We start from the raw sequence: 23,261 nt of genomic DNA, 5'->3' as shown, positions 1-23,261 counted from the left end.
ATATGTTAAAAACTTCATAAAATATAAACCTTGATCAGTTAGCAGGAGTCAATTTCCTATGGGAAGTCAGACCAGGTGCCAGAAAGAGGTTAAAGGGGAATTTTTTTCTTTTCATTACATTTCTGTATTGTTCAACTTTTTTAATCATGAGGACATATTATTGTTATTATTTAACAAATTAATTTTATTTTTATATTACGAACAAAAGCATCAGGAAAGAGCTTGAAGAGACAGAGGCAGAAAATTGAAGCTAAACTTTCAATATTATTGAAAAATGGAAACAGAGGAGACAAGACAAGTCAGGCAATATGATTAAGTGTGGAATTCTGCAGGCTTGACCACCAGAAGAACAGCAATCCATGTTCTACCGTGCTGTGGTTAGGCATCATTCTTGACATGGTTTAGGGAGATTTATGGATATTCACAACATCAAGTCCAGAAAGTGCCTCAGTAAGTTTCACATAGAGCCAAATAAGGCACAGGGATAAGGGAGACTTCAGTGGCTCATAATAACAAATGGTGAAGGTGAAAAGAGGCCAAAGAGGAAATGAAAAGGGTGATTATTATTATTACTATTTATTATTATTATTATTATTGAGACAGAGTCTCTCTCTGTCACCAGGCTGGAGTGCAGTGGCACCACTCGGCTCACTGAAACCTCCGCCTCCCGGGTTCAAGTGATTCTCCCGCCTCAGCCTTCCCAGTAGCTGGGATTATAGGCGCCCGCCACCATGACCGGCTAATTTTTGTATTTTCAGTAGAGACAGGGTTTCACCATGTTAGTCAGGCTGGTCTCAGTCTTCTGACCTCAGGCGATCCTCCTGCCTCGGTCCCCCAAAGTGCAGGGATTACAGGCGTGAGCCTCCGTGCCCGGCCAAGAAGGGTGATTATTGAGCAGATATTTTGGGTAAAAAAAAAAACAAGGGCAGGACATAAAGAAATTTTATTGATTAACTAAAAAGAAAGACCAGTGCTTTAGACTAGAACTTTGTGAAAAGCCATGAGGGTCACATTGAATCAAACTGGGAAACTGAGAATTACCAGGAGATAAGAGGGAATTGAGTTTCCACGTAAAGGAAAAGAAACTACTGCATGCTAAAGCTCTCCTGTAAAATGTCGCTAAATGCTTCTAGTGCCACCGTACTAATAAACACAATACTGTGTCATTCAAAATCTTCACCAGCATCCTCCCTTGAAAATTTGGTTATTCTCATCTCCCGAATATTCCCCACCCTATCTTTGCTAATGTTCCAGCCCCAGCTCAATGTTTTATGAAGTTATAATGAAAAGAATTTAAAATTAAAAAAAATCCTCTACACGGGCTGATTTCTTTTAAAACCAGGATGACTTCTTCTTTTTCTTTTTTTTAATTATACTTTAAGTTCTAGGGTACATGTGCACAACGTGCAGGTTTGTTACATGTGTACACATGTGCCATGTTGGTGTGCTGCACCAGTTAACTCGTCATTTCCATTAGGCATATCTCCTAATGCTATCCCTCCTCCCTTCCCCCATCCCATGACAGGCCCTGGTGCGTGATGTTACCCGCACTGTGTCCAAGTATTCTTATCGTTCAATTCCCACCTATGGGTGAGAACATGCGGTGTTTGGTTTTCTGTCCTTGCTCATAATGATGGTTTCCAGCTTCACCCGTGTCCCTACAAAGTACATGAACTCATCCTTTTTTACAGCTGCATAGTATTCCATTATGTATATGTGCCACATTTTCTTAATCCAGTCTATCATTGATGGACACTTGGGTTGGTTCCAAGTCTTTGCTATTGTGAATAGTGCCGCAATAAACATACATGTGCATGTGTCTTTATAGCAGAATGATTTATAATCCTTTGGGTATATACCCAGGAATGGGATAGCTGGGTCAAATGGTATTTCTGGTTCTAGATCCTTGAGGAATTGCCACACTGTCCTCCACAATGGTTGAACTAGTTTACACTCCCACCAACAGTGTGAAAGTGTTCCTATTTCTCCACATCCTCTCCAGTACCTGTTGTTTCCTAATTTTTAATGATCGCCATTCTAACTGGTATGAGATGGTATCTCATTGTGGTTTTGATTTGCATTTCTCTGATGGCCAGTGATGATGAGCATTTTTTCATGTGTCTGTTGGCTGCATAAATGTCTTCTTTTCAGAAGTGTCTGTTCATATCCTTCACCCACTTTTTGTTGGGGTTATTTGATTATTTCTTGTAAATTTGTTTAAGTTCTTTGTAGATTCTGGATATTAGCCCTTTGTCAGATAGGTAGATTGTAAAAAGTTTCTCCCATTCTGTAGGTTGCCTATTCGCTCTGGTGGTAGTTTCTTTTGCTGTGCAGAAGCTCTTTAGTTTAATTAGATCCCATTTGTCAATTTTGGCTTTTGTTGCCATTGCTTTTGGTGTTTTAGTCATGAAGTCCTTGCCCATGCCTATGGCCTGAATGGTACTACCTAGGTTTTCTTCTAGGGTTTTTATGGTTTAGGTCTAACATTTAAGTCTTTAATCCATCTTGAACTAATTTTTGTATAAGGTGTAGGGAAGGGATCCAGTTTAGACCAGAAATACTGATGTAGGCATGCACTGTAAATTCTGCTTTTTTTTTTGGTGGGGGTTTGGGGGGTGAAGGAGAATGTTTTTTAATAAAAGATTATTTAAGATATAAACGGGAAGAAATGCATGATTTAGGAATATCAGCAGGATAACTGGATTGCAAAAACAGGACTAAGTAAAATATTCCTGGGTAGCTATTCTATTACTAATGAAACTCCTGAAATTGGTAGTGAGTGATGAAAGAGCACCAGTGATACTGACCTTCAGGGTCCCCAGACATACAGAGTGCAGCCACCAATACAACAAACAGCACGAAACAACGTAGATTCCAATTACATATATTTCAGCTTATAAAAATAAAATCATGAGGTTTCCAAATAATGTCCTACAAAAATTGAAATGTGTGGGGTGGGCGCAGTGGCTCATGCCTTTAATCCCAGCACTTTGGGAGGGCAAAGCGGGCAGATCACAAGGTCAGGAGATCGAGACCATCCTGGGTAACACGGTGAAACCCCGTCTCTACTAAAAATACAAAAAATTAGCACGGCGTGGTGGCGGGCGCCTGTAATCCCAGCTACTCAGGAGGCTGAGGCAGGAGAATGGTGTGAACCTGGGAGGCAGAGCTTGCAGTGAGCCAAGATCGTGCCACTGCACTCCAGCCTGGGCAACAGAGCGAGACTCTATCTCAAAAAAAAAAAAAAAAAACCCCAAAATTGAAATGTGTCTGTATATATAAAACAAAGTAATAAAAACTCAGTGATGACTTTAGATTCCTTCTAAGTCCCATGATCTCGCTGCGCTACCATCTCTCACAGGCATTGGCTTTTTGCTGGTAGAATCTTTGTCTTTGCCTTTTTTTTTTTTTTGAGATGGAGTCTCGCTCTGTCGCCCAGGCTGGAGTGCAATGGCCTGATGTTGGCCCACTGCAACCTCCGCCTCCCGAGTAGCTGGAACTACAGGCGCCCACCACCACGCTTGGCTAATTTTTTTTATTTTTAATAGAGATGGGGTTCCATATGTTGGCCCGACTGGTCTGGAACTCCTGACCTCGTGATCCGCCCGCCTTGGCCTCCCAAAGTGCTGGGATTATAGGCGTGAGCCACCGTGCCCGGCCTTGCTGGTAGATTCTTTAGTGGGAAGTTTCTGGACCTCCACAGGTGACTCTTTCCAGGGAAATACAGAAAGTGTTCTTTTAATTTGTTGGGGCCTAAAGCCACAGTTACATTAAAGCAGAATAGGAAGCAATGTTAAAGAACATGAGATAAAGGAAGGCAATTAGTCAGTGTGTGCCTTCTGAGCTCCTACCATATTCATAGCACTGTAGTTGGCTATAGTGGTGGTAGCTGGGTGGTAATAGAAATGGTAATTGTGGTTAGGGCTTAATAAATGTGATGAATAAATGAATGAATGTTGACTGCTAGAGGGAAACAGTGAAGAAAATTTCAGAAGTAGTTTATAGTAAACATGTTACTAAAGGTAGAGTTTGATGATTTGCAACAGAGATTTTTTTTTATGGTAAGTGGTTAGGTAACATGAAAAAGTTAATATGCAGAGTTCACAAGTGTTTTGAAGAAAGTGGAAAAACAGCAGTGAATACTTCCATCTTTTCTCTCTTTTCCATGTCAGTAACCTGCATTGCCTTTCAACTGAGACCACTACTGTATCCCGGTTCTTTCAGATGCTGCCTCTTCTGTAGCCAGTAGTTAGAGCAGGGAAGTTTTATAACTAAACAGTCAAAACTGTCTCCAGCTCCACTTCTACTTCTGTCTTGGTCATGCTGAGCCCCAATAAATTTGAAAAGTCTTTGGGGCTGGGAATTTACCAGCTGTGATTTTCTTTTGCAAAGGGCAGTTATTCTGTGATTGTTTGAGGTTCCCTGCCCCGTTGCCACTGACCCATGGGACTCTCCCCAGCCACGCACGTACCACTTTTTAAAATTTGCAATCTTCTCTACTCCCTATGGTTTCTTCCACGATTGGACCTTTTCTGTGACACACATGGGGCCCTACTCCTGACTGCTGTTAACTGAGGTTTTTCACAGACCTTTCTTTGCCATAAGCATAAGGAACACAGATTAGATTTTTCTCTTAAAAAATGCATTTTAGCATTTTGCTTTGAAACCAAAAGGGAGGTGTCTTACGAGTATATGATGATTCATGCTTTTTGACATTTGAATCAATGTTGTGGTATTTTAGATATTTTCTTCTCCATTAAAAAGTATAGGTACAGCGTAACACCTGACTCAGTCCCTGCTGACTTCCTTCCTTGAATGCACTTTCTCCAGTTCCTGAATGCACTCGACCTGTCTTTGGCTGATCTACCCATCCACAAGCCTCCCCTGGGTACAGTCTCTTTGAGATCAGTAACTGCATCTGTACCCTTCAACTTGAACACACTCATAATCCCAACCCAAATGATTTATATCAACAGAGAATTCCACCTCCCCAAAAAATGTTTAAAAGTCATCTTGTGGGATGAAGGTAGTAGAAAAACATGGCAGCCAGGACACATGGATATAAGGCGATAAATTTATAGCACTGGGCTGGCCAGCACAGACCTAAGACATAAGTCAAGACGGTAAGATTAGGACTCAAAAACCGGAAAAAGAGAAGAGAAATAATGACCAATAATAACTTGTGGAATGAACACATGTTGAAGCTTTCTCATAGCTTTGGACAGTCTCAAGAATTATTTCTTCAGAGAGAATAATATTGAAAATAGCCTCGTGAGTAGTCATTTTGTCTTGCTCTTAAAAATCTCCAATCTATCACGCTCCTAAGACTTAGTCATATCTTCGAGATTAAAAGTCCAAAAACCAATACTGTGCAGAGATATAATTGTATATGTGTTCTTATTTCACCTGGGGCATTACCTGATGTTTTCAAGTAAACATAAAAATAGATTTATTGTCTTTATTTTCATTGGCAACCCCACCACTGAATGCTTTTTTTTTTTTTTTAATGAAGATCTTCAAAGATCTTAGAATCTGGTTGAGGGGAAAGGATATCAAAAGAATATCAAACAACATACCAGTGAGTATATCATTTGTGCCAGTGAATGGTATAGACAAAGCCTCTTCTTAACTTTTTTTTGTTGTTGTTATTTTCCAGGAGAATTGACTTTAGAAGAATTTATCAATGGCATAGCAAAAGATCAGGACCTCCTGGAGATTGTTTACAAGAGCTTTGACCTCTCCAATGTGCTAAGAGTAATCTGTAATGGCAAGCAGCCAGACACGGAGATAGACTCCTCCAAATCTCCTGACAAGGCTGGCCTAGGGAAGGTGAAAATGAAGTCGCTGTGAGAATACCTTTCCCAGCTATCAATGAGCACAACATTTCAGTAGAGAAGAAATAGAATCTTCCCCATATACATGCTGTTGATTTCAGGTCTTTGTTATAATTGATATAGTCTTGTGAATATAGCACTTATTTTAATCCAATAGAGACTTCCATAAAGATCCTAAACAGATACATTGTTGCTTTTCTGTGCTCTCTCTGCGGATTAAAACATAATGATTTACTGAAGGATTGTCTCCGTACCTATCCATTCAAAATAGAACTTTCATATGTGTTTCCTTGTGCACTTAATCTACACCTTGAAATAGAACTGGATTATCAGTTGGAAAGTGTTTCCACAATTTAGCATTCTCAGATTAAACATGCATGTGGTAAATGTGTTTGCTGCCTCTTTGCTCTTGTTACATCTGTATATTATAAATGACTGAATTCTGGTTTATTTGAGAAACTTTTTTTTCTGCACCTATTTCTCATTGGTGAATGCTGTCTTGCATTAGTAATGATGCTCTGCTTCAAAAGAAAAATCTCAAGCTATGTAGTAAGAGGGGAAAACTTCAGGCTGGGCAGTGAGAATGTTTTCATGTGATTCGTTATAAATTTGCATCCAGTTGTGCATGAAAATGCGATGTATCATCTGTAATTATTATGCCAGTTGGAGGTTTGATCAGAACAGCAGACAGCCAGGCTATGCAACAACAAGCACTTGACATTTTAAACAGTCCTGACATTATAGCTCTGACATTTCATTTTTTTATATCCTTTCCAGAAAATGAAATGATGAATGGGACTTCTTGATGGGTTAGAACTTTTTAAGGTTTGAGTTCTATATCACAGGCCCATTAGTATGTCTGTCAATGACTGGCTTTCTTGTAGAAACACAGAGGAGGTTTCTAAGACCAGATGTGAACCATCTTTATGTCAAAAGCTTCATAATTAGGCTTTCATATTCAAATTTGGGTTAAAAACACACAACTGGAAGACTACAAAGAGAGAGCTGGACTGTCCATTCCTCCCTCACAGCTGTCTGAGCAGATCAGTGCAGAAATGGAGGCACAGAGGAAATAAATGGCAGTAGAAATGAAGTATAAATGGAGGTAGAGAAAAAGTTATAGATGAACATGTAGATGGAGGTAGAAGTGTCCTCGGAATTTTTTCCCAAAAGATTTCAAGGAGATTCACAAAGATGTATACAATGCAAGATAAAATGTTGAAATAAAATTATCACAGATCATATAAGGAAAATTATTGTAGCTGTGGTGACACAAAGTTTACTTGTTTGCAAAAGGTGCATTACTCTTTGGGCTCCGAGCCTCCTAGAAGTGAAAAGGGAAACATCTTTGTAAGAGCCAGAATATCAGCCAGGTAAACAATCCCACAAAATTGTTGTGTTGCCAGATGACGTTATGCCTTAAATTGTCCAGTGTTCCATGTGTTGTTAAGATTTGCAAATGCAAGTATAGCAGAGAAGTTAATATGCAGAGTTCACAAGTGTTTTGAAGAAAGTGAGAAAACAGCAGTGAATACTTCCATCTTTTCTGTCTTTTCTGTATAAGGATATATTTCTGTATAAGGATAATGCTAAAGAGAACTCATTTTCCTTGTAGCTTAATCTTTCTCAGAATATCTGAACCTATTTAGGGAAAAGGCAGCAGTTTCAAGGCAGAAGCTGCTTGCCAAGTTCACCCCGTCTTGGCTTTCACTTACAGAATTTCCACCCAATGCTTCCCTCCCTGGCCTGGCTATTTTCACTACTGGCGGTGCCATTCTCACTCCAGGCAAAGTACTGTATTCATGGATCCTTTCAACTCAGTGGCCTCTGTGGCCTCAACATCCTCCCCTCCACCCATCTTTCATGGGCACTCAGGGCCCTTCTGTTCCTCTGCCCCAGGACTCAACCACCTCTACACACCCCACTCAGAGGAAAGAGATGGAGATGATGGGACAGTGCAAAGGGGAAGTTGGGACACCGGCAGGAACAGCAGGCAGCAAGTTGGAATACAAGAGAAGGGCTTGGGAGTCAGGCAAGCCTGGGTCTGAATCGAGTTCTATTAGCATGTTCTAACAGCATATACTGTGTGCCTCTGGGGAAATGACATAACTTCTTTGAGTCTCAGCTACCAGAATTAGATGGGGATAACAGCAACATCACTGGACTGTTAGGATTAAACAAGTCCCCTCAGCAAAATTCCAGAGTAAGTGCTCAGTGCATGTAGAAAAAGAAGCGGGTGGGTTCCCCACCTTCAACAGGATTGACCCTTCAGTCAGGCAAGATCCAGTCAAGGAAACACAAGGAAACCACACTTACATTAACAGAGAGAGTTTAATATAAGGAATTGATTTAAAAGGCATTGGAGGACTAGAAATGCAAAGAGGACACTGAAATAGCACAGAACTAGTAATGGCAGGAAGCAGCTACCATCCTAGGCTAGGGGAGCAAAGGGAAGAGGTTGGGGTTATTAGAACACAGAAGCTTGAAAGAGGAGAACTGGGACCCAGCTTTCCATGGAAGGAACACAGGGTGCCTCAGAGGAGTGTAGGAAAAGTATTGCAATCAACGATCACTGCCAGGACAGGGCTGTTGTTGAGGCAAGGCTGACAGGAAGAGGAGGGATCAGGTTGTTCTACCTCCTCTTACCTAGCAGTTTCCCTCTAGCACCTGCTATGGGCTGAGCCTACCAGGGAAACAACCGGCAAAGGAGAATTGTCAGCAGGGCTCCACCCAGCATCACAGAGCCTATTATAGAAGGATGGGCTTGGAGCTGAGAGTGTATGATGTAATGACCAGCACAGATGGGATGGGTGGGATGAGCCGAGGAGACGCCGTCCAGACACCATCACCATCATACGTAGCATATTAAGAGCATCCAAGCTCAGCTTCAGCCTGGGCCCCGCCTGCCACCGTCTGTTTTGAACCCTGTAGTTTCCCTCTGGCTTCCCCAGGCTCCTGTCACTCTGCTGCCTCATACCTTGATCCTCTCTCTCTCTCAGCATAAAATCCCTTTGGCATCATGACTGGTTTGTGTAGTTTGCCCAGATCTGGTTTCGGTTTTTCCCTAGATGCTGCCTCTTAGATTTCTAAGTTCTGTTCTGTGCGCTGTACCCAAAGCTCACTCCAGGTCTTCTGCCTCCCAAACTGACCCCCCGGGTTCATAGCAGAGAATTGAAAGGGGTACTCACTTCCCTTTCCAAAGAATAGCTCTGTCCTATCTGTGTGTCCTCTCTTGGTGTCCCATAGCACACCCTGGTAGGTTTCTTAGGAAAACTTGTTGAGGCCAGACACGATGGCTCACATCTATAATCCCAGCACTTTGGGAGGCTGAAGCAGGAGAATCGCTTGAGCCCGTAAGTTCAAGAACAGCCTGGGCAACATAGCGAAACCCCATCTCTGCAAAAAATACAAAAATTAGCCAGGTGTGGTGGCGTGCACCTGTGGTCCCAGCTACTTGGGAGGCTGAGGTGGGAGGATCTCTTGAGCCTGGGAGACTGAGGCTGCAGTGAGCCGTGATCATGCCACTGCACTCCAGCCTGCATGATAGAGTAAAACCCTGTCCCCAAAAAACAAAAAACAAAAACAAAAAAACACTGGTTGGTGGATTAGGAGAACGTGAAGGTGCTAACTGTTGATCGTAAGAAAACAAATCATAAAACAATATCTATGTTATAGTTTTTTCTGAGGGTGGTCCAAAGAAGGAGATAAGTCAGAAATTCAGGAGCCAAATAATTTTAGGGCTGGGTGCGGTGGCTCAAGCCTGTAATCCCAGCACTTTGGGGGGCCGAGATGGGTGGATCACAAGGCTAGGAGTTCGAGACCAGCCTGGCCAACATAGTGAAACCCCATCTCTACCAAAAAAAGAAAATTAGCAGGGTGTGGTGGTGCACGCCTGTAATCCCAGCTACTCAGGCGGCTGAGGCAGGAGAATCACTTGAAGCCGGGAGGTGGAGGTTGTGGTGAGTCAAGATTGTGCCACTGCACTCCAGCATGGGCAACAGAGCAAGACTCCGTGTAAAAAAAAAAAATTAAAAAAAAAATTACGTTAGGTTCATGGTTAGATGAGGTGGGGGGAAAAGAGAGAGACAGACTGTGGGGGGAAAGCCATATTTTTTCCCTTAAATCTCCTTAAAGTCATCTCTACTAAAGTGCTGCTCCTTCTCTGTCATTTTCTCTGCAATTTAACAACATGATGCTGAGTCCAAAGGAATAGTCCTAATCTACCTATCAAGTCATGGTATTTTAATAAACCAAATATTTTAAAATACATGTCTTCCTCTTTCAGATGATAAGCCTTAAGCAGAGCCTACTGTCCAGTGACTTTTTAAAAAACTTTCATTCAGTTTTATCGTTTAATTGAAATTCCATGAGTTTTCCTTCTTATGGCTATACAATAACATTTCAAGTAAGGGAAACCGTGATATGTGGGCCAAGTGTCTGAAGAATCTCAAGAACCTTAATTAATTTCCGAGACTCCCATTGACCAAATAGCACTGACCAAACCAGAATGACATCACTGTTTAAGGAGAACCTAGATTTTCCTATTACTTTCCTGTTTTTTTGTTTTTGTTTTTGTTTTTAACTACAATTTTGGATGCTTTGAAGTAAAGAGATATTATTTTATTTTACTTTTTTCATTAAAGAAATATTTACTGAATACTTTCCAAGTGCATGGCACTGTACGAGGCTGGGGATAAAGCAGTAAATTAGACATATATTGTCCTTGCCATCATAGTGGATAAGAGACATCAGTGAGTTACATGATTGAATAATTCATTGTAATTGTAGTTAAATGCTGAAAGCTGACATACAAGGGGCTATGAGGGCATAAAACTGGAATCTAACCTCTATTAACAGTCAAGGAGAGCTTCCTGGGGAAAGTAATATGTTGTGTTTTTTTTACTATTTTTTTAAGAGACATTATTTTAAAAAGAAAGATGAAGAGAAAGATACTAAAGCTTGTAATAACTTTTGCCTTATAAAAATGACAGAAAAAACTTTTTTTTTTTTTTTTTTTTTGAGATGGAGTCTCGCTCTGTCGCCCAGGCTTGGAGTGCAGTGGCAGGATCTCAGGTCACTGCAAGCTCCGCCTCCCGGGTTTACGCCATTCTCCTGCCTCAGCCTCCGGAGTAGCTGGGACTGCAGGAGCCCGCCACCTCGCCCGGCTAGTAATTTGTATTTTTAGTAGAGACGGGATTTCACCGGGTTAGCCACGATGGTCTCCATCTCCTGACCTCGTGATCCGCCCGTCTCGGCCTCCCAAAGTGCTGGGATTACAGGCTTGAGCCACTGCGCCCGGCCAGAAAAAATTTTTAAATATTAAGCTAACAGCATGTTACTCAAGTTTCTCTGTACAACTGAAGATGCACCAGGAAGAAGATGCCTCGATTCTTTGGCCCAAAATATGGAGAAATAAAAAGAGAAGGAAACAGACGAGTTGCTGCTGGTCCAGGAGGAGGACAGCACTGATCTGATTTCCCTCGCTTCCCCACACTGCAGCAGCCAATCAGCGGCTGCTCCTTCAGTGAAGCCTGGGTTCTCCGGGCATGAACAGAGAACATTTTAGCTAAAGAAGTGTTTGTTTAAAGCAGAAGAGTGATAGGAAATGGGGTGTAGCAAATGTTTCCTTCATTTTTCTTTCCAAAATGTGTTGGACTCAAAGTTTTTGGGGAAATAAATGAGAAAATGTGGTTTGTTTAACACTGAAAGCATGACTGAGAGGCAAATGAAGAGACCTACAGGAAGGGTTAGTGCATTAAAGAAACAATGCGAGTGTGGAGAGAGGCAGCAAACTCTGCTCCCTCTCCCCATTTATATTAGAATAACCTTTAAAAATGAAAATGAAATACAGAAAAAAAAATTACTGACATTTAAAACCAAGCGAACGTCCCGTGCTTGCTGAAGAAATCTAAATCATTAAAATTGGGTGGACAGGGAATAGCTTTTTCAGTACTCAGAATTTGTTTCTGGGGACAGCTGCAGGTAGACAAAATTGAACGTTGAAAGTAAAGCCTGAGAACACCAAGTTTTTTCAGCAGAATGGCACACAACGTTGAGAAAAGTATTTAGGGAGGCAGAACGGCTGCACTGGAGTGAGCACCAGATCTGGATTCTAGTGACCTTTGACAAGTCACTTTACCTGTGAGCCCTGGTTGTCTCTGCTCTTGAAGTAAGAGAAACAATCGCTGAATTTCCTTCCACCTCTAATATTGTATCATTCCATGAGACTTTCATAATGCAGGAAATGATGCCTTTAGCACCTCAAAAAGGATTGTTTAGAAACAAAATTGAGGAAAATTTCTTAACATTTGATGCAAACTGCAAGCCCAGATTTCTTTGGACTCTTCTGGCCACTGAGTCTCAGACTGCTACCTATGGACTCTATGTCACAGGTGTTTTACTTTTGTCCCTATACCTAATTCTGAGTGCTCTTCATCAAGCATGGAATGGCAGGTCAGTGATTAGGCTGTCTACATAGAAGTTACCTGGAAATCCTTCAACAGGAAAGGAAATGTATATCTCTGATAGTCACGGTGATTGCAATGCAAGACCAGGTGTGGAAACCATAACTTCTCACATCTCTTTGAGCGTCCCATCCCCGGTTGCCATGGAAATGACCAGAGTCCATCCACACTCTATCTCCTAGCGTTGACCTTTAAAGTACCTTGGGGCCATGGAGTTCTGCATATTTCCTTTGGAAGATATAGGAAAAAGGTCACAGACTTCCATGCATGCAGTTTAACTTAAATCTCATCTCCATCACTCACTACCACATTGGGTAAGTCATTTTACCTTGATAAACCAGAGTTTCCACACCCATGAAATGAGATTTCAGATATTTGGTTGGGTTACTGCGTGGATGATATGAGCTAACACACATAAATATCTAGCGTGGTGCTCGGCCCTCATCATGTATCAGTGCATTCTGGCGCCTCCAACTTTTAGAATCTTTAAGGCCTCAGGTACATGAAGCTAAGGTTTCTTAGGGAATATTTCCCGGTCTGACCTAGAGGAAGGCTATATACTTGTCCAAGACACTTTAATATTTTGGCTCTTGAGTCACATTTAATTGGCCATTCCAATGAGGTCTAAGAATATAACCATCTATAAACAATTATCTCTGGATGGACAAAATATATCAAATACCAACAGGCCCTTTCGGCTTGTCCTCAAACTATACCATCATTGGTATAAAGATTATACCAATCTTTAAGATTTTCCCCATGTTGTTAAAATGACCCTGAGCCCTCACCTGTTTTCATGGAAAAGTCTTACAATTAGATGGCATGGTTGGCCTCTTTTCCACACATGAATATTACTCCAGCATAGATGTTTATTTCTTCCAAGCATACATTTCACATTTCTGTAATAACTTACACTTTTAAGGAGCATTTTAAGAAATACAACATCAAAATTGATAGCAATTCATTAAGATAATTTTGATATACATGTAGCTATTATGACTATCATTTAATATCTGTTATTCAGATGGGTATATATGAGAAAATTAAATTGAAATATGTCTAGAATTAGAACCCTTTCTGTACCAAGATACCACCTTTTACCCCACTGGCCCACGCTAGGCTGTCACTATGTCTCATCTGGATTATTCTAGCAATTTCCTAACTAATCTCCCTACTTTAACCCTTGTCCCTCCACAGTCTATTCTCAATAGAGCAGCCAGAGTGATCCAATTCAAGCATAAGGCACACTGACTTGATCTTTACAAATTATATGAATATATCAGATTATTACATGCACTTCCAAACTATGTATATCTGTTACGCATAAATTAAAAAAAGAAAAAATAATCTTACTTATAGATAAAACATATATTGACACAGGAAAATGTTCATGAGTGGTTGCGGAATGAAAAAAAATTATGCTATAATAAAAATATATATTATTGTTTTAAAAAAGCATAAGGCAGATCCTGATTTAAGACTCTCATGTGGCTCCTATTTTCATTCAAGATAAAAGCCAAAGTTCTCAGAGTGGCCTTTAGGGTTTTACATAATCCACCCGCTCTTCTCCCCTTATTTTTCTCGCTTCATTTGCTGCCACTTTCGCCCTCATTCACTCCACTTCAGCCACAGAGGCCACTTCTAAACCACTCCAAGCACAGCCCTCCTCAGGGACTTGGTTCTTGCTATCCTCTGCCTGAGATATTTACCTCTAGAATATCAGCATGACTTTGAAACTAGTAGGCCTTACAAAACCTAAAAAGTTAGCACCAGGTGGCCCTAGATAGGGTCCCACCCTGCCTAGATAGGGTCTCACCCTGCCTCGATAGTGTCCCACCCTGATAGGGTCCCACCCTGCCAATTCTGGGAAACAACCTCATGAGGTCCCACCCTGCCAATTCCAGGGGTCTCACCCTGCCTCGAAGTTCCCGGAATCATCAACTCCAGGAAAGAACCTCATAAGGTCCTGCTCTAACCAATTAAACCAAGACCCCTTGCTCAGGCTATAGCTAGACCCAATCATTTTACGCCTTAAGCTTTGTTTGAATTTCGCGCCATAAGCTGTGTTTGAACTTGTGTTAGCCTATATAAACAGCCTGTAACAAGCAGTCGGGGTCCCAGGACCAACTTAGAGCTTGGGACCCTAGCGCGCTAGTAATAAATAACTCTCTGCTGTGAACCTCGTGTCGGTGATCCTTCGCGATGACCCCTGCCCAGGAAGGAATCGAGAGTTCGGTTCCAACAACTTTTTCTTTCACCTCCATCAAGCTTTTGCTCCATTGAAGCTTTTGCTAAATTGTAACCTTCTCAATGAAGCCTTTCCTGACCACCTTTCTAAATTGCAAATGTCCATTTCCTTCACCCTGACACCCTCTATGCTCCTACCCTACTTAATTTTCGAAGTAGTGTTAGAAGGTAGTGTTTGCTACCTTCTAACCTAGTATGCCATTGTTTATTTTGTTTATTCTTTGTTTCTCTTTGGAATATGAATTCTACAAGGCAAAGATTTTTGACTCTTTAGTTTATTAACAGATCCTCAGCACTTATGATGCAGCCTAGCACATAGTAACATAGTACATGCTGAACAAATATGTTGAATGAATAGAGGAAGTACAAACCTTGTCAATAATTATACACCTTAAAAGTGGCAGAGCTAACAAAACTCATTTTCTTTTGCAGAGTCTTTCATACCATGTGTCCCTTCATTAGATCACAGAAGTCATAATGGGGAAAATAGTTTTTTCTATTATCCTTCAAATTAATTTCCATGGGGGCTCATATCATCCAACTGATGCTGCCATTTAAAAAGTATTTTTGAAATTGACTTTTAAGCAGTTGCTTGATCACACAAGAAAATCATAATGTTATCATCATATTATCCCAGCTGCTGATGGTTTTGGGTTTTGATTTGTAGTTTTCTTACCACAATAACATTTGTTTATCTGTACTCCGGTCACCTGACTTGATTACGAATTGTTTCTGGCTTTTTCCAGAATTCAAAATATATTCTAAAAAAATAAAATAATGTGCCACCACTGAACGCAAAATAGTTCTCAAAATATAAATAGATTTTTAAAATACTTAAAAACACAAAACTATTTAATCAAAAAATTAAAAAGAAAAGAATAAATTAAATTCATTTGTACAAGTATGACAAACACTTCTAACACATTTAAAATACAAAACCTCACACAAATTCACAAGAACAACACGAAGATTCCAAAGATGGGGAAACTATCAGGATAGAAAATTTGCAAAGGAGAAATACAGTGACTACTAAACATACAAAAAACGTTTCAAGGTCACAGATGATAAGAAAAAACCCACAAATTAAAACAAAACCGAAACAACTTTATATGTCAAATTTAAAGTTGCTTTAAAAATCAATCTGATGGTAACGTTCGGAGAAGGGGGTTGACAGATATAAGGGAATTCTTTGTACTGTTTTTACAACTTTTCTGTAAGTCTAAAATTAGTTTAAAGGTTAAAAAAATAAATGCTGTGTTCAGTTTTATTGATCTATTTGTCTATTCCTGCATCAATACCATACTCTGTAAATTACTATAACATTACAGTAAGTCTTGATATCTGATACCTGCTTTCTTTTTTCTTCTTGTAATTTCCTTGGCTATACCTTACCCTTGGTATTTTTATGTAAAATGTAAAGTTAGCTTGCCAATTTTCACAAAACCACTGCTGGGATTGTCTGTAACATTGAATTTATAGGTCAGTCAGGGGAAAAAAAAGTGAAAGAGCTGTAACAACAGCACGCTGTGTGTATCTTCCTCTTTTATCTTTGTGAGCTCCTCTCCTAGGTCCTCTAAAAATAGTAAAGCTGGACCTGACCAGAGCTTGGATCTCTCCAGATTTACTGTCTGGTCTAACTGGTATACAGTTTATTTTTCTATGTGGAGGATTATTTTCTGATAAAATATTAATTTAGCATGAAAGACAAAGCTCTCAGCCTGGCGCGGTGGCTCATGCCTGTAATCCTAGCACTTTGGGAGGCCAAGGTGGGTGGATTGCCCGAGCTCAGGAGTTCAAGACCAACCTGGGCAACATGGTGAAACCCCGTTTCTACTAAAATAATTTTAAAAAATCAGCCAGTTGTCGTGGTGGGTGCCTGTAGTCCCAGCTACTCGGGAGGCTGAGTGGGGAGAATCGCTTGAACCTGAGAGGCGGAGCTTGCAGTGAGCCTAGATCGAGCCACTGCACTCCAGCCTGGGTGACACAGCGAGACTCAGTCTCCAAAATAAAAAATAACGCTCTCTCTTCCTGTCTTCTAGACTAAGTCCTATTTTAGCAGGTGTTTATATCATTATTTCAGGTAAACTGACAACTTTGCTTACATCAGCTTAGGAGTGGAAGATGAGAATTAATTCCAGTAGAGCAGTCAACAGAAGAAACCTAGCTCGACATAGCTTCAGCAAAAAGGAAAATATCCTCACACATGTAACTTAAACATTCAGACAGCTGGATGTAAGAGCTCAAATGATGATGTTACCAGCTCTCTGGATCTCTCATCTTTGTTTCTCTCTCTCTGTATGTCGGCCTCATACTCTTCTTCAGTGTCCTCCCTAAGGCTGAGATAGGTGGCCAAAAATGAATCTAACCCAATTCTCCATCCCCAAGGAAAAGAGTCCCTTCCTCCCACCCCCTCCACCAACACCCATGTATCTAATCTGAGGGAAGCCTGTGCTGCCTGGGACTGTTGTATCAGCCACTGTGGCTACGAAGGTGAAAGGTATGGCTAGCCTTGCTCACACACACACACACCTTCTTTGGCTTGGTGTATGTTGTGGGATGGGGGCAGGCTGTGTGGGGAGCCATCACTAACCTCACCTGAATCTCAGAAATAGGTTTCCTACAGTAGAGAGGAGGAGTTCTGTTTCCAGAAGGCAAAGAGAGCTGAACAGACAAGAATAGCACATGGTGCTGAAGTTACAAAAGTACTGAACCTCATTTCACATCACATATGGTAGAGAGCTAAGTGAATGACAAAGTAAAACAAAGCACCTTTTGTTAAATACTGCAAAAACAAACTATATAGAATTAATGCAAATTTTAGGCATTGTCTGAATTTTTTTTGTAAATTTAAGCACGGTCTAAAATACTGTATGAGTCCTTTCCTATTAGGCCTTTTCCCCTAGATTTATCGAGGTAATGTGTCCCGAATTGGTGGGTTCTTGGTCTCGCTGACTTCAAGAATGAAGCTGCGGACCCTCACAGTGAGTGTTACAGTTCTTAAGGGTGGCACAACTGGAGTTGTTTGTTCCTTCCGATGAGTTCGTGGTCTCGCTGGCCTCAGAAGTGAAGCTGCAGATCTTCGTGGTGAGTGTTACAGTTTATAAAGGTGGCACATCCAAAGTTGTTCATCCCTCCTAGTGGGTTCGGGGTCTCACTAGCTTCAGGAGTGAAACTACAGACCTTCGCAGTAAGTATGACAGCTCATAAAGACAGCATGGACCCAAAGAACAAACAAACAAGACCACCACATCACACAAGAGTTACCAACCAGGTTAGGGCTGCTGGCTGGGGTGGCCTGCTTTTATTTCCTTATCTGGCCCCACCCACATCCTGCTGATTGGTCCATTTTACAGAGAGCTGATTCGTCCATTTTACAGAGAGCTGATTGGTCTGTTTTACAGAGAGCTGATTGGTCTATTTCACAGAGAGCTGAATGGTCCATTTTACAGAGAGCTGACTGGTCCGTTTTGACAGAGTACTGATTGGTGCATTTACAAACCCTTAGCTAGACACAGAGTGCTGATTGGTGCATTTACAATCCTTTAGCTAGACAGAAAAGTTCTCCAAGTCCCTACCCAATTAGCTAGACACAGAGCACTGATTAGTGCGTTTACAAACCTTTAGCTAGACACAGAGTGCTGATTGATGCGTTTACAATCCTTTAGCAAGGCAGAAAACTTCTCCAAGTCTCCACCGGTCCCAGAAGCCCAGCCGGCTTCACCTCTCACTGGCACCCACCACTGGACTTTGCAGCACCTATCGCAGGCACTCTGGCAGCCCAGAGGGAGCTCATCCCAGACAACCAAGAGGAAAAGAGGGGAAGTGAGAAAGGGATGGAGACCTGCCATCATGGCCAACGACCCTGCGAAGAGGGAATGGCGGTCCACGCACCGGACCCAGCCTCTGATCAAGCCCAGCAGGTGCCAGCCGGCTGTGCGGAGTGCGGGGCCGCTGAGCCCGCACCCACTTGGAACCCGCGCCCACCCGGAACCCGCCGAGCCCATGCCCACCTGGAACCCACACTGGTCCGCAAGCACTGTGCACAGACCGGGTTCCTGCCTGTGCCTCCCCCTCCACACCTGCCTGCCAGCAGAGGGAGCTGGCTCCAGCCTCAGCCAGCCCCAGAGAGGGGCCCCCACTGTGCAGTAGTGGGCTGAAGGGCTCCTTGAGCGAGGCCAGAGGGGACGCCAAGGCCAAGGAGGCACCGAGAGCGAGCGAGGGCTTCTAGCATGTTGTGTTGTCACCTCTCAATCCCCCCCCAAACAGGACACCCCAAATGCTGTTGGGAATTTGGCCGATGACCGCTGTAACTACTTCCTGCTGGATAGGGGCAAAGAAGGGGCCCTGCAGTTGTAGTGTCCTCCAGAGGGGAGCTCTCTAGGCCAGTGAAAGGGCCAGAGGATCGGTCCAGGGGTCCTCGGTAGAAGTTGTTGAGCTCATTTGGGGTTCCATTTGTAAGACCATCTGTAGCTTGCTGGCCTTGATTCTAGAGGAAACAAATTTGACAAGGAGGTTAAAAATACAGGGCCCGAAGTTGAATAATAGCAAGATGGCTGTCACGGAACCTAGAAAGGAAAGTAGCCATGTTGCCCAACTCCAGAGGTTGGTGTAAAAGTTTGAAAGGTGTTGTCTGATTTCGGAGGCCTTTTCCTGTAAATGCCAGGCGGCATCTCCTACTATCCCTGACTGGTTAGTGTAAAAGCAACACTCTTCCCCTAAGAAAGTGCAAAGTCCTCCTTTCTCAGCAGTGAGGAGGTCTAGGCCTCGGCGGTTTTGGAGAGTCACTGCTGCCAAAGAGTCTATTTGGGATTATAGTTACTATCCTTCCTGAATAGATTTTGTTATTTCTTGCAAACTGTCTGAGAAATTCTTTGAGAGTGTATAAGTAGTAGGATAATGAAGTAGGTAAACTGGCTATTCTGGGTCCTGTAGCAGTGGCCATTTCTAACCCTATAAATAGGGATATTAGTTGTATGGCCCTGCTCTGACAGACTTGAACTTTGAGGGACACTGGTAGGGTCTGATTTCCATAAGATTAGAAGTTAGGATAATATATGTTGCACTGTTAACTTTTAGCAACTTTACTTTTGTTGAAAACCTTGTAAGTTTGGGATTTCAGTTATTCTTTGCCATTAAGAAGACCATACTAACTGTTCAGTCCATACTAACTTAGAATTGGCATAGATGGCTCCTTCCTGATTCTGTAAGTACTTTAAGGTTTGGCTGAGTGCAAACAGCTCACATATTTGAGCAGACCAATTATTAGGCAATTTTCCTAACTCTACTTCTATAAGAGTTTCCTTGTCACTTACTGAATACCCATTGTGTTTTTTTTCCTTAATTGCCCCGGAGGAACTATCTGTAGTCCTGTCCTGAAGGGAGTTCCTCCTAGATTTGGTCGGACCTTTGTATGGTAATTAATTAAGATTTAGATCCTGTCTTAGGAAACCTGCTGGGTTAAGGATTTTTGATAGGAAGGCTATGGGTTGTCAGTGGCCTCAGTGCTTTCCGGCTATGCCCTTGTTTACACTGACAGCAAGGTGGTATTGGAGTGTTATAGGGTTACAGAGAAGACCTTCAAAGATCAATTATAGGTTTTAAATTTACCCTGGCTTTTAAAGGAATAGGTACACTGTTTGGCAAGGCCAGAGCCGACACTGAGGCCGAGGCCAAGGAGTCGCCGAGAGCGAGCGTGGGCTGCTAGCACGGTGTCATCTCTCAGTAAAATTGATGAATTAAAACTGTAGATGTTTAAGAGATACAACATGATGATTTTATATGTGTATACATTGTGAAATAATTACCACAATTAAGTTAATTAACACAACCATCACCTCACACGTGTCTGTGGTGAGAACACTCTTTTTTTTTTTTTTTTGAGATGGAGTCTCACTCTATCGCCCAGGCTGGAGTGCAGTGGTGCGATCTCGGCTCACTGCAAGCTCCTCCAGGGTTCAAACCTTTCTCCTGCCTCAGCCTCCCGAGTAGGGGGGACTCCAGGCGCCTGCCACCACGCCCAGCTAATTTTTTTTTTTTTAATATTTTTAGTAGAGACGGGGTTTCACCGTGTTACCCAGGATGGTCTTGATCTCCTGATCTTGTGATCTGCCTGCCTCAGCCTTCCAGAGTGCTGGGATTACAGACGTGAGCCACCGTGCCAGACCGAGAACACTCTTTTAGCAATTTTCAAGCATACAGTACAGTATTATTAATTACAGTTGCTATGCTGCACAATAGATCCCCAGAATCTGTTCATTTTATAAGTTTGTACCCTTTGACAAACATCTCCTAATTCCCCTGACCCCACAGCCCCTGGCAACCACTACTGTACTCTGCTTCTCTGAGTTGGACTTCTTTAGATTCCAAGTACAAATGAGATAATGTAATTTTTGTCTTTTTGTGTCTGGCTTATTTCACTTTGCGTAAAGTCCTCAAGGTTCATTCACGTTTTCTCATATAGAAGTATTTCCTCAGTTTTCATGGCTGAATAATATTTATTTAAGTATATATGTACTTAAAGAATTAATAAATATGATTTAAGAAATTTCATATATATATCTATATGTCACATTTTCTTTATCCATTCATTCATCCATGAGCATTTCTGCAATTACTCAGGACTATTCCTATTACTAACATGATCCCCATAAGACTTTGGCACTTTCCCACACCAGCTGGAGGATGTACCCCTAGTCACCTACTAATAACACTGCTCCAGGCACTGGGTGAACTCTCCCAATTTCCCTTCATCACTTCAGTGACCACAATCCTGGCTGCCCATGAGAATGTCTCAGGAAGCTTTACAAAATCCCGAAGATCAGGCTGTACCTGAGGCCATGTGAATCAGAATCTCTGGGATTGGGACCCAGATTTCAGCACTTCTTAAAGCTCTTTGGGTGATTCCAATTTGCAGCCAAGGTTGGGCACCTGACCCAGTAGATGGCCGCCTTCATGCTGACTTATCCTAGACAATCCTTGCTTTCCTACTGGAGTGATAAAACATAGAGGACTAAGATTGAATAATGACCAGAGCAGGAATGGACAAGAAAGTATTATAGCTCTGCCTGCATTGGTTTTAGGCCATGAATTCCAAACAAGAAGCTGATGGGCCAGACCCAATCATTTATGGTACCCACAGCATTTTTTAAAAATTAAAAAAAAAAATCACGTGGATTGTTTTACCTTGTCTTGAAATTTAAAGACTGAGGCAATACTGGGCAGCAACTAGTGAGCTACCGTTGAGTAACAACAGCCTTCTCGAGGCAGAATATGGATTTTCCAGTTTGTCATAGTTTCGTCACTCTCTTTTAACAAGATATAAAGATGCACTGATGCAGACGTAACTGAGATGTAGGTATAGGTACAGCCACTGTGGCTATCACAGGGACGTAAAGGAGATGCTGACAGATCTCAATGATTCTGTTCTCCACCTAGGCAAACTTAACACCTTGGGGCACAATTCATTCAATGCAATTATTTAATTCAACAACCACAAATAATAGCATTTGTACAGTGCATTCCAATTTACAGAGAACTTTGACACTCATTTTTCATCTGATCTTCACAGAAGTTATATGAAGAAGGCTTTATTATTCTTCCTACTTCACAAATGAAAAAATTGAGGCTCATATGATTTCAAGAGATTTTATGTCTTAAGTCCCCAAATCAGGACTTGAATATATGCTTTTTATCTTAAATCCCATAATCTCAATTATAACATGTTTTACTCCTCCCCAGAGAGCAATAACAGCTTGAAAGGCGTGTTGAAAAGTTGTAACGGGTAACGGAGCTAGAAAACTCTAGGATGTCTGGGTGCTCATTGTATGCATAAGGCACCCTCAGACCATTCCTAGCACAAGCTAGAACCAGTTACAGCTGCCTGCCTTCTATAAAGCAGGGCCTTAAACTCAGGATTAATTAAGCTAAGGGCCAAACGAGCACCATAGGTACCGTAAACATTAATTTGTACTGTACTTATCCAGAAATTTTGAAAGATTTAAACCTTTCTAAACTGAAGTTCACTTTGAAACTTATATAACTCCATAATATCTACCAAACATATGGTAAAATATAATTTGCTGGGGATTCAGAGAGGAAATTGACAAAAATATTTTGATTCCTTGACTCTTGAATTTCATATACAGGATTTAGAGGGAAACTCCATTTCAAGGATAACTATCTATCTAGATTGACAGTTTCTGATTTGTCACTCTTTTCTCCTTATTGAAGGTAAGTAACTTGGCATTGTGCCTGGATATGTACTGTAAATGAACAGTACATTTTGGTTCTTATAATTATTACAATTATCCTTCTAATCTTTTTTCACGGCTGACTTTTTTATTTGATGTGTCCTTGCCATGGTTTCTTGCACTTGAAACTAGTAGGCCTTACAAAACCTAAAAAGTTAGCACCAGGTGGCCCTAGATAGGGTCCCACCCTGCCTCGATAGTGTTCCACCCTGATAGGGTCCCACCCTGCCAATTCCGGGAAACAACCTCATGAGGTCCCACCCTGCCAATTCCAGGGGTCTCACCCTGCCTCAAAGTTCCCGGAATTATCAACTCCAGGAAAGAACCTCATAAGGTCCTGCTCTAACCAATTAAACCAAGACCCCTTGCTCAGGCTATAGCTAGACCCAATCATTTTACGCCTTAAGCTTTGTTTGAATTTCGCGCCATAAGCTGTGTTTGAACTTGTGTTAGCCTATATAAACAGC

At 41.7% G+C, this 23,261-nt stretch overlaps 1 protein-coding gene across 1 annotated transcript in view; it reads left to right on the top strand.

The window, feature by feature from the left end:
* GUCA1C (guanylate cyclase activator 1C) overlaps positions 1-6,221 on the top strand; it is a 48,115-nt gene extending 41,894 nt beyond the window's left edge. The window contains exon 4 of the mRNA XM_011932750.1: positions 5,657-6,221. Within this exon, the coding sequence (XP_011788140.1) occupies positions 5,657-5,850 (194 nt within the window). The 3' untranslated portion in view covers positions 5,851-6,221. The remainder of the gene's footprint in view (positions 1-5,656) is intronic.
* The last annotated feature ends 17,040 nt before the right edge of the window (positions 6,222-23,261 follow it).

The sequence above is a fragment of the Colobus angolensis genome, unplaced genomic scaffold, assembly GCF_000951035.1.
Source record: "Colobus angolensis palliatus isolate OR3802 unplaced genomic scaffold, Cang.pa_1.0 Scaffold98, whole genome shotgun sequence".
Taxonomy (NCBI): Eukaryota; Metazoa; Chordata; class Mammalia; order Primates; family Cercopithecidae; genus Colobus; species Colobus angolensis.
This window is presented reverse-complemented; position numbering and strand designations above follow the sequence as displayed.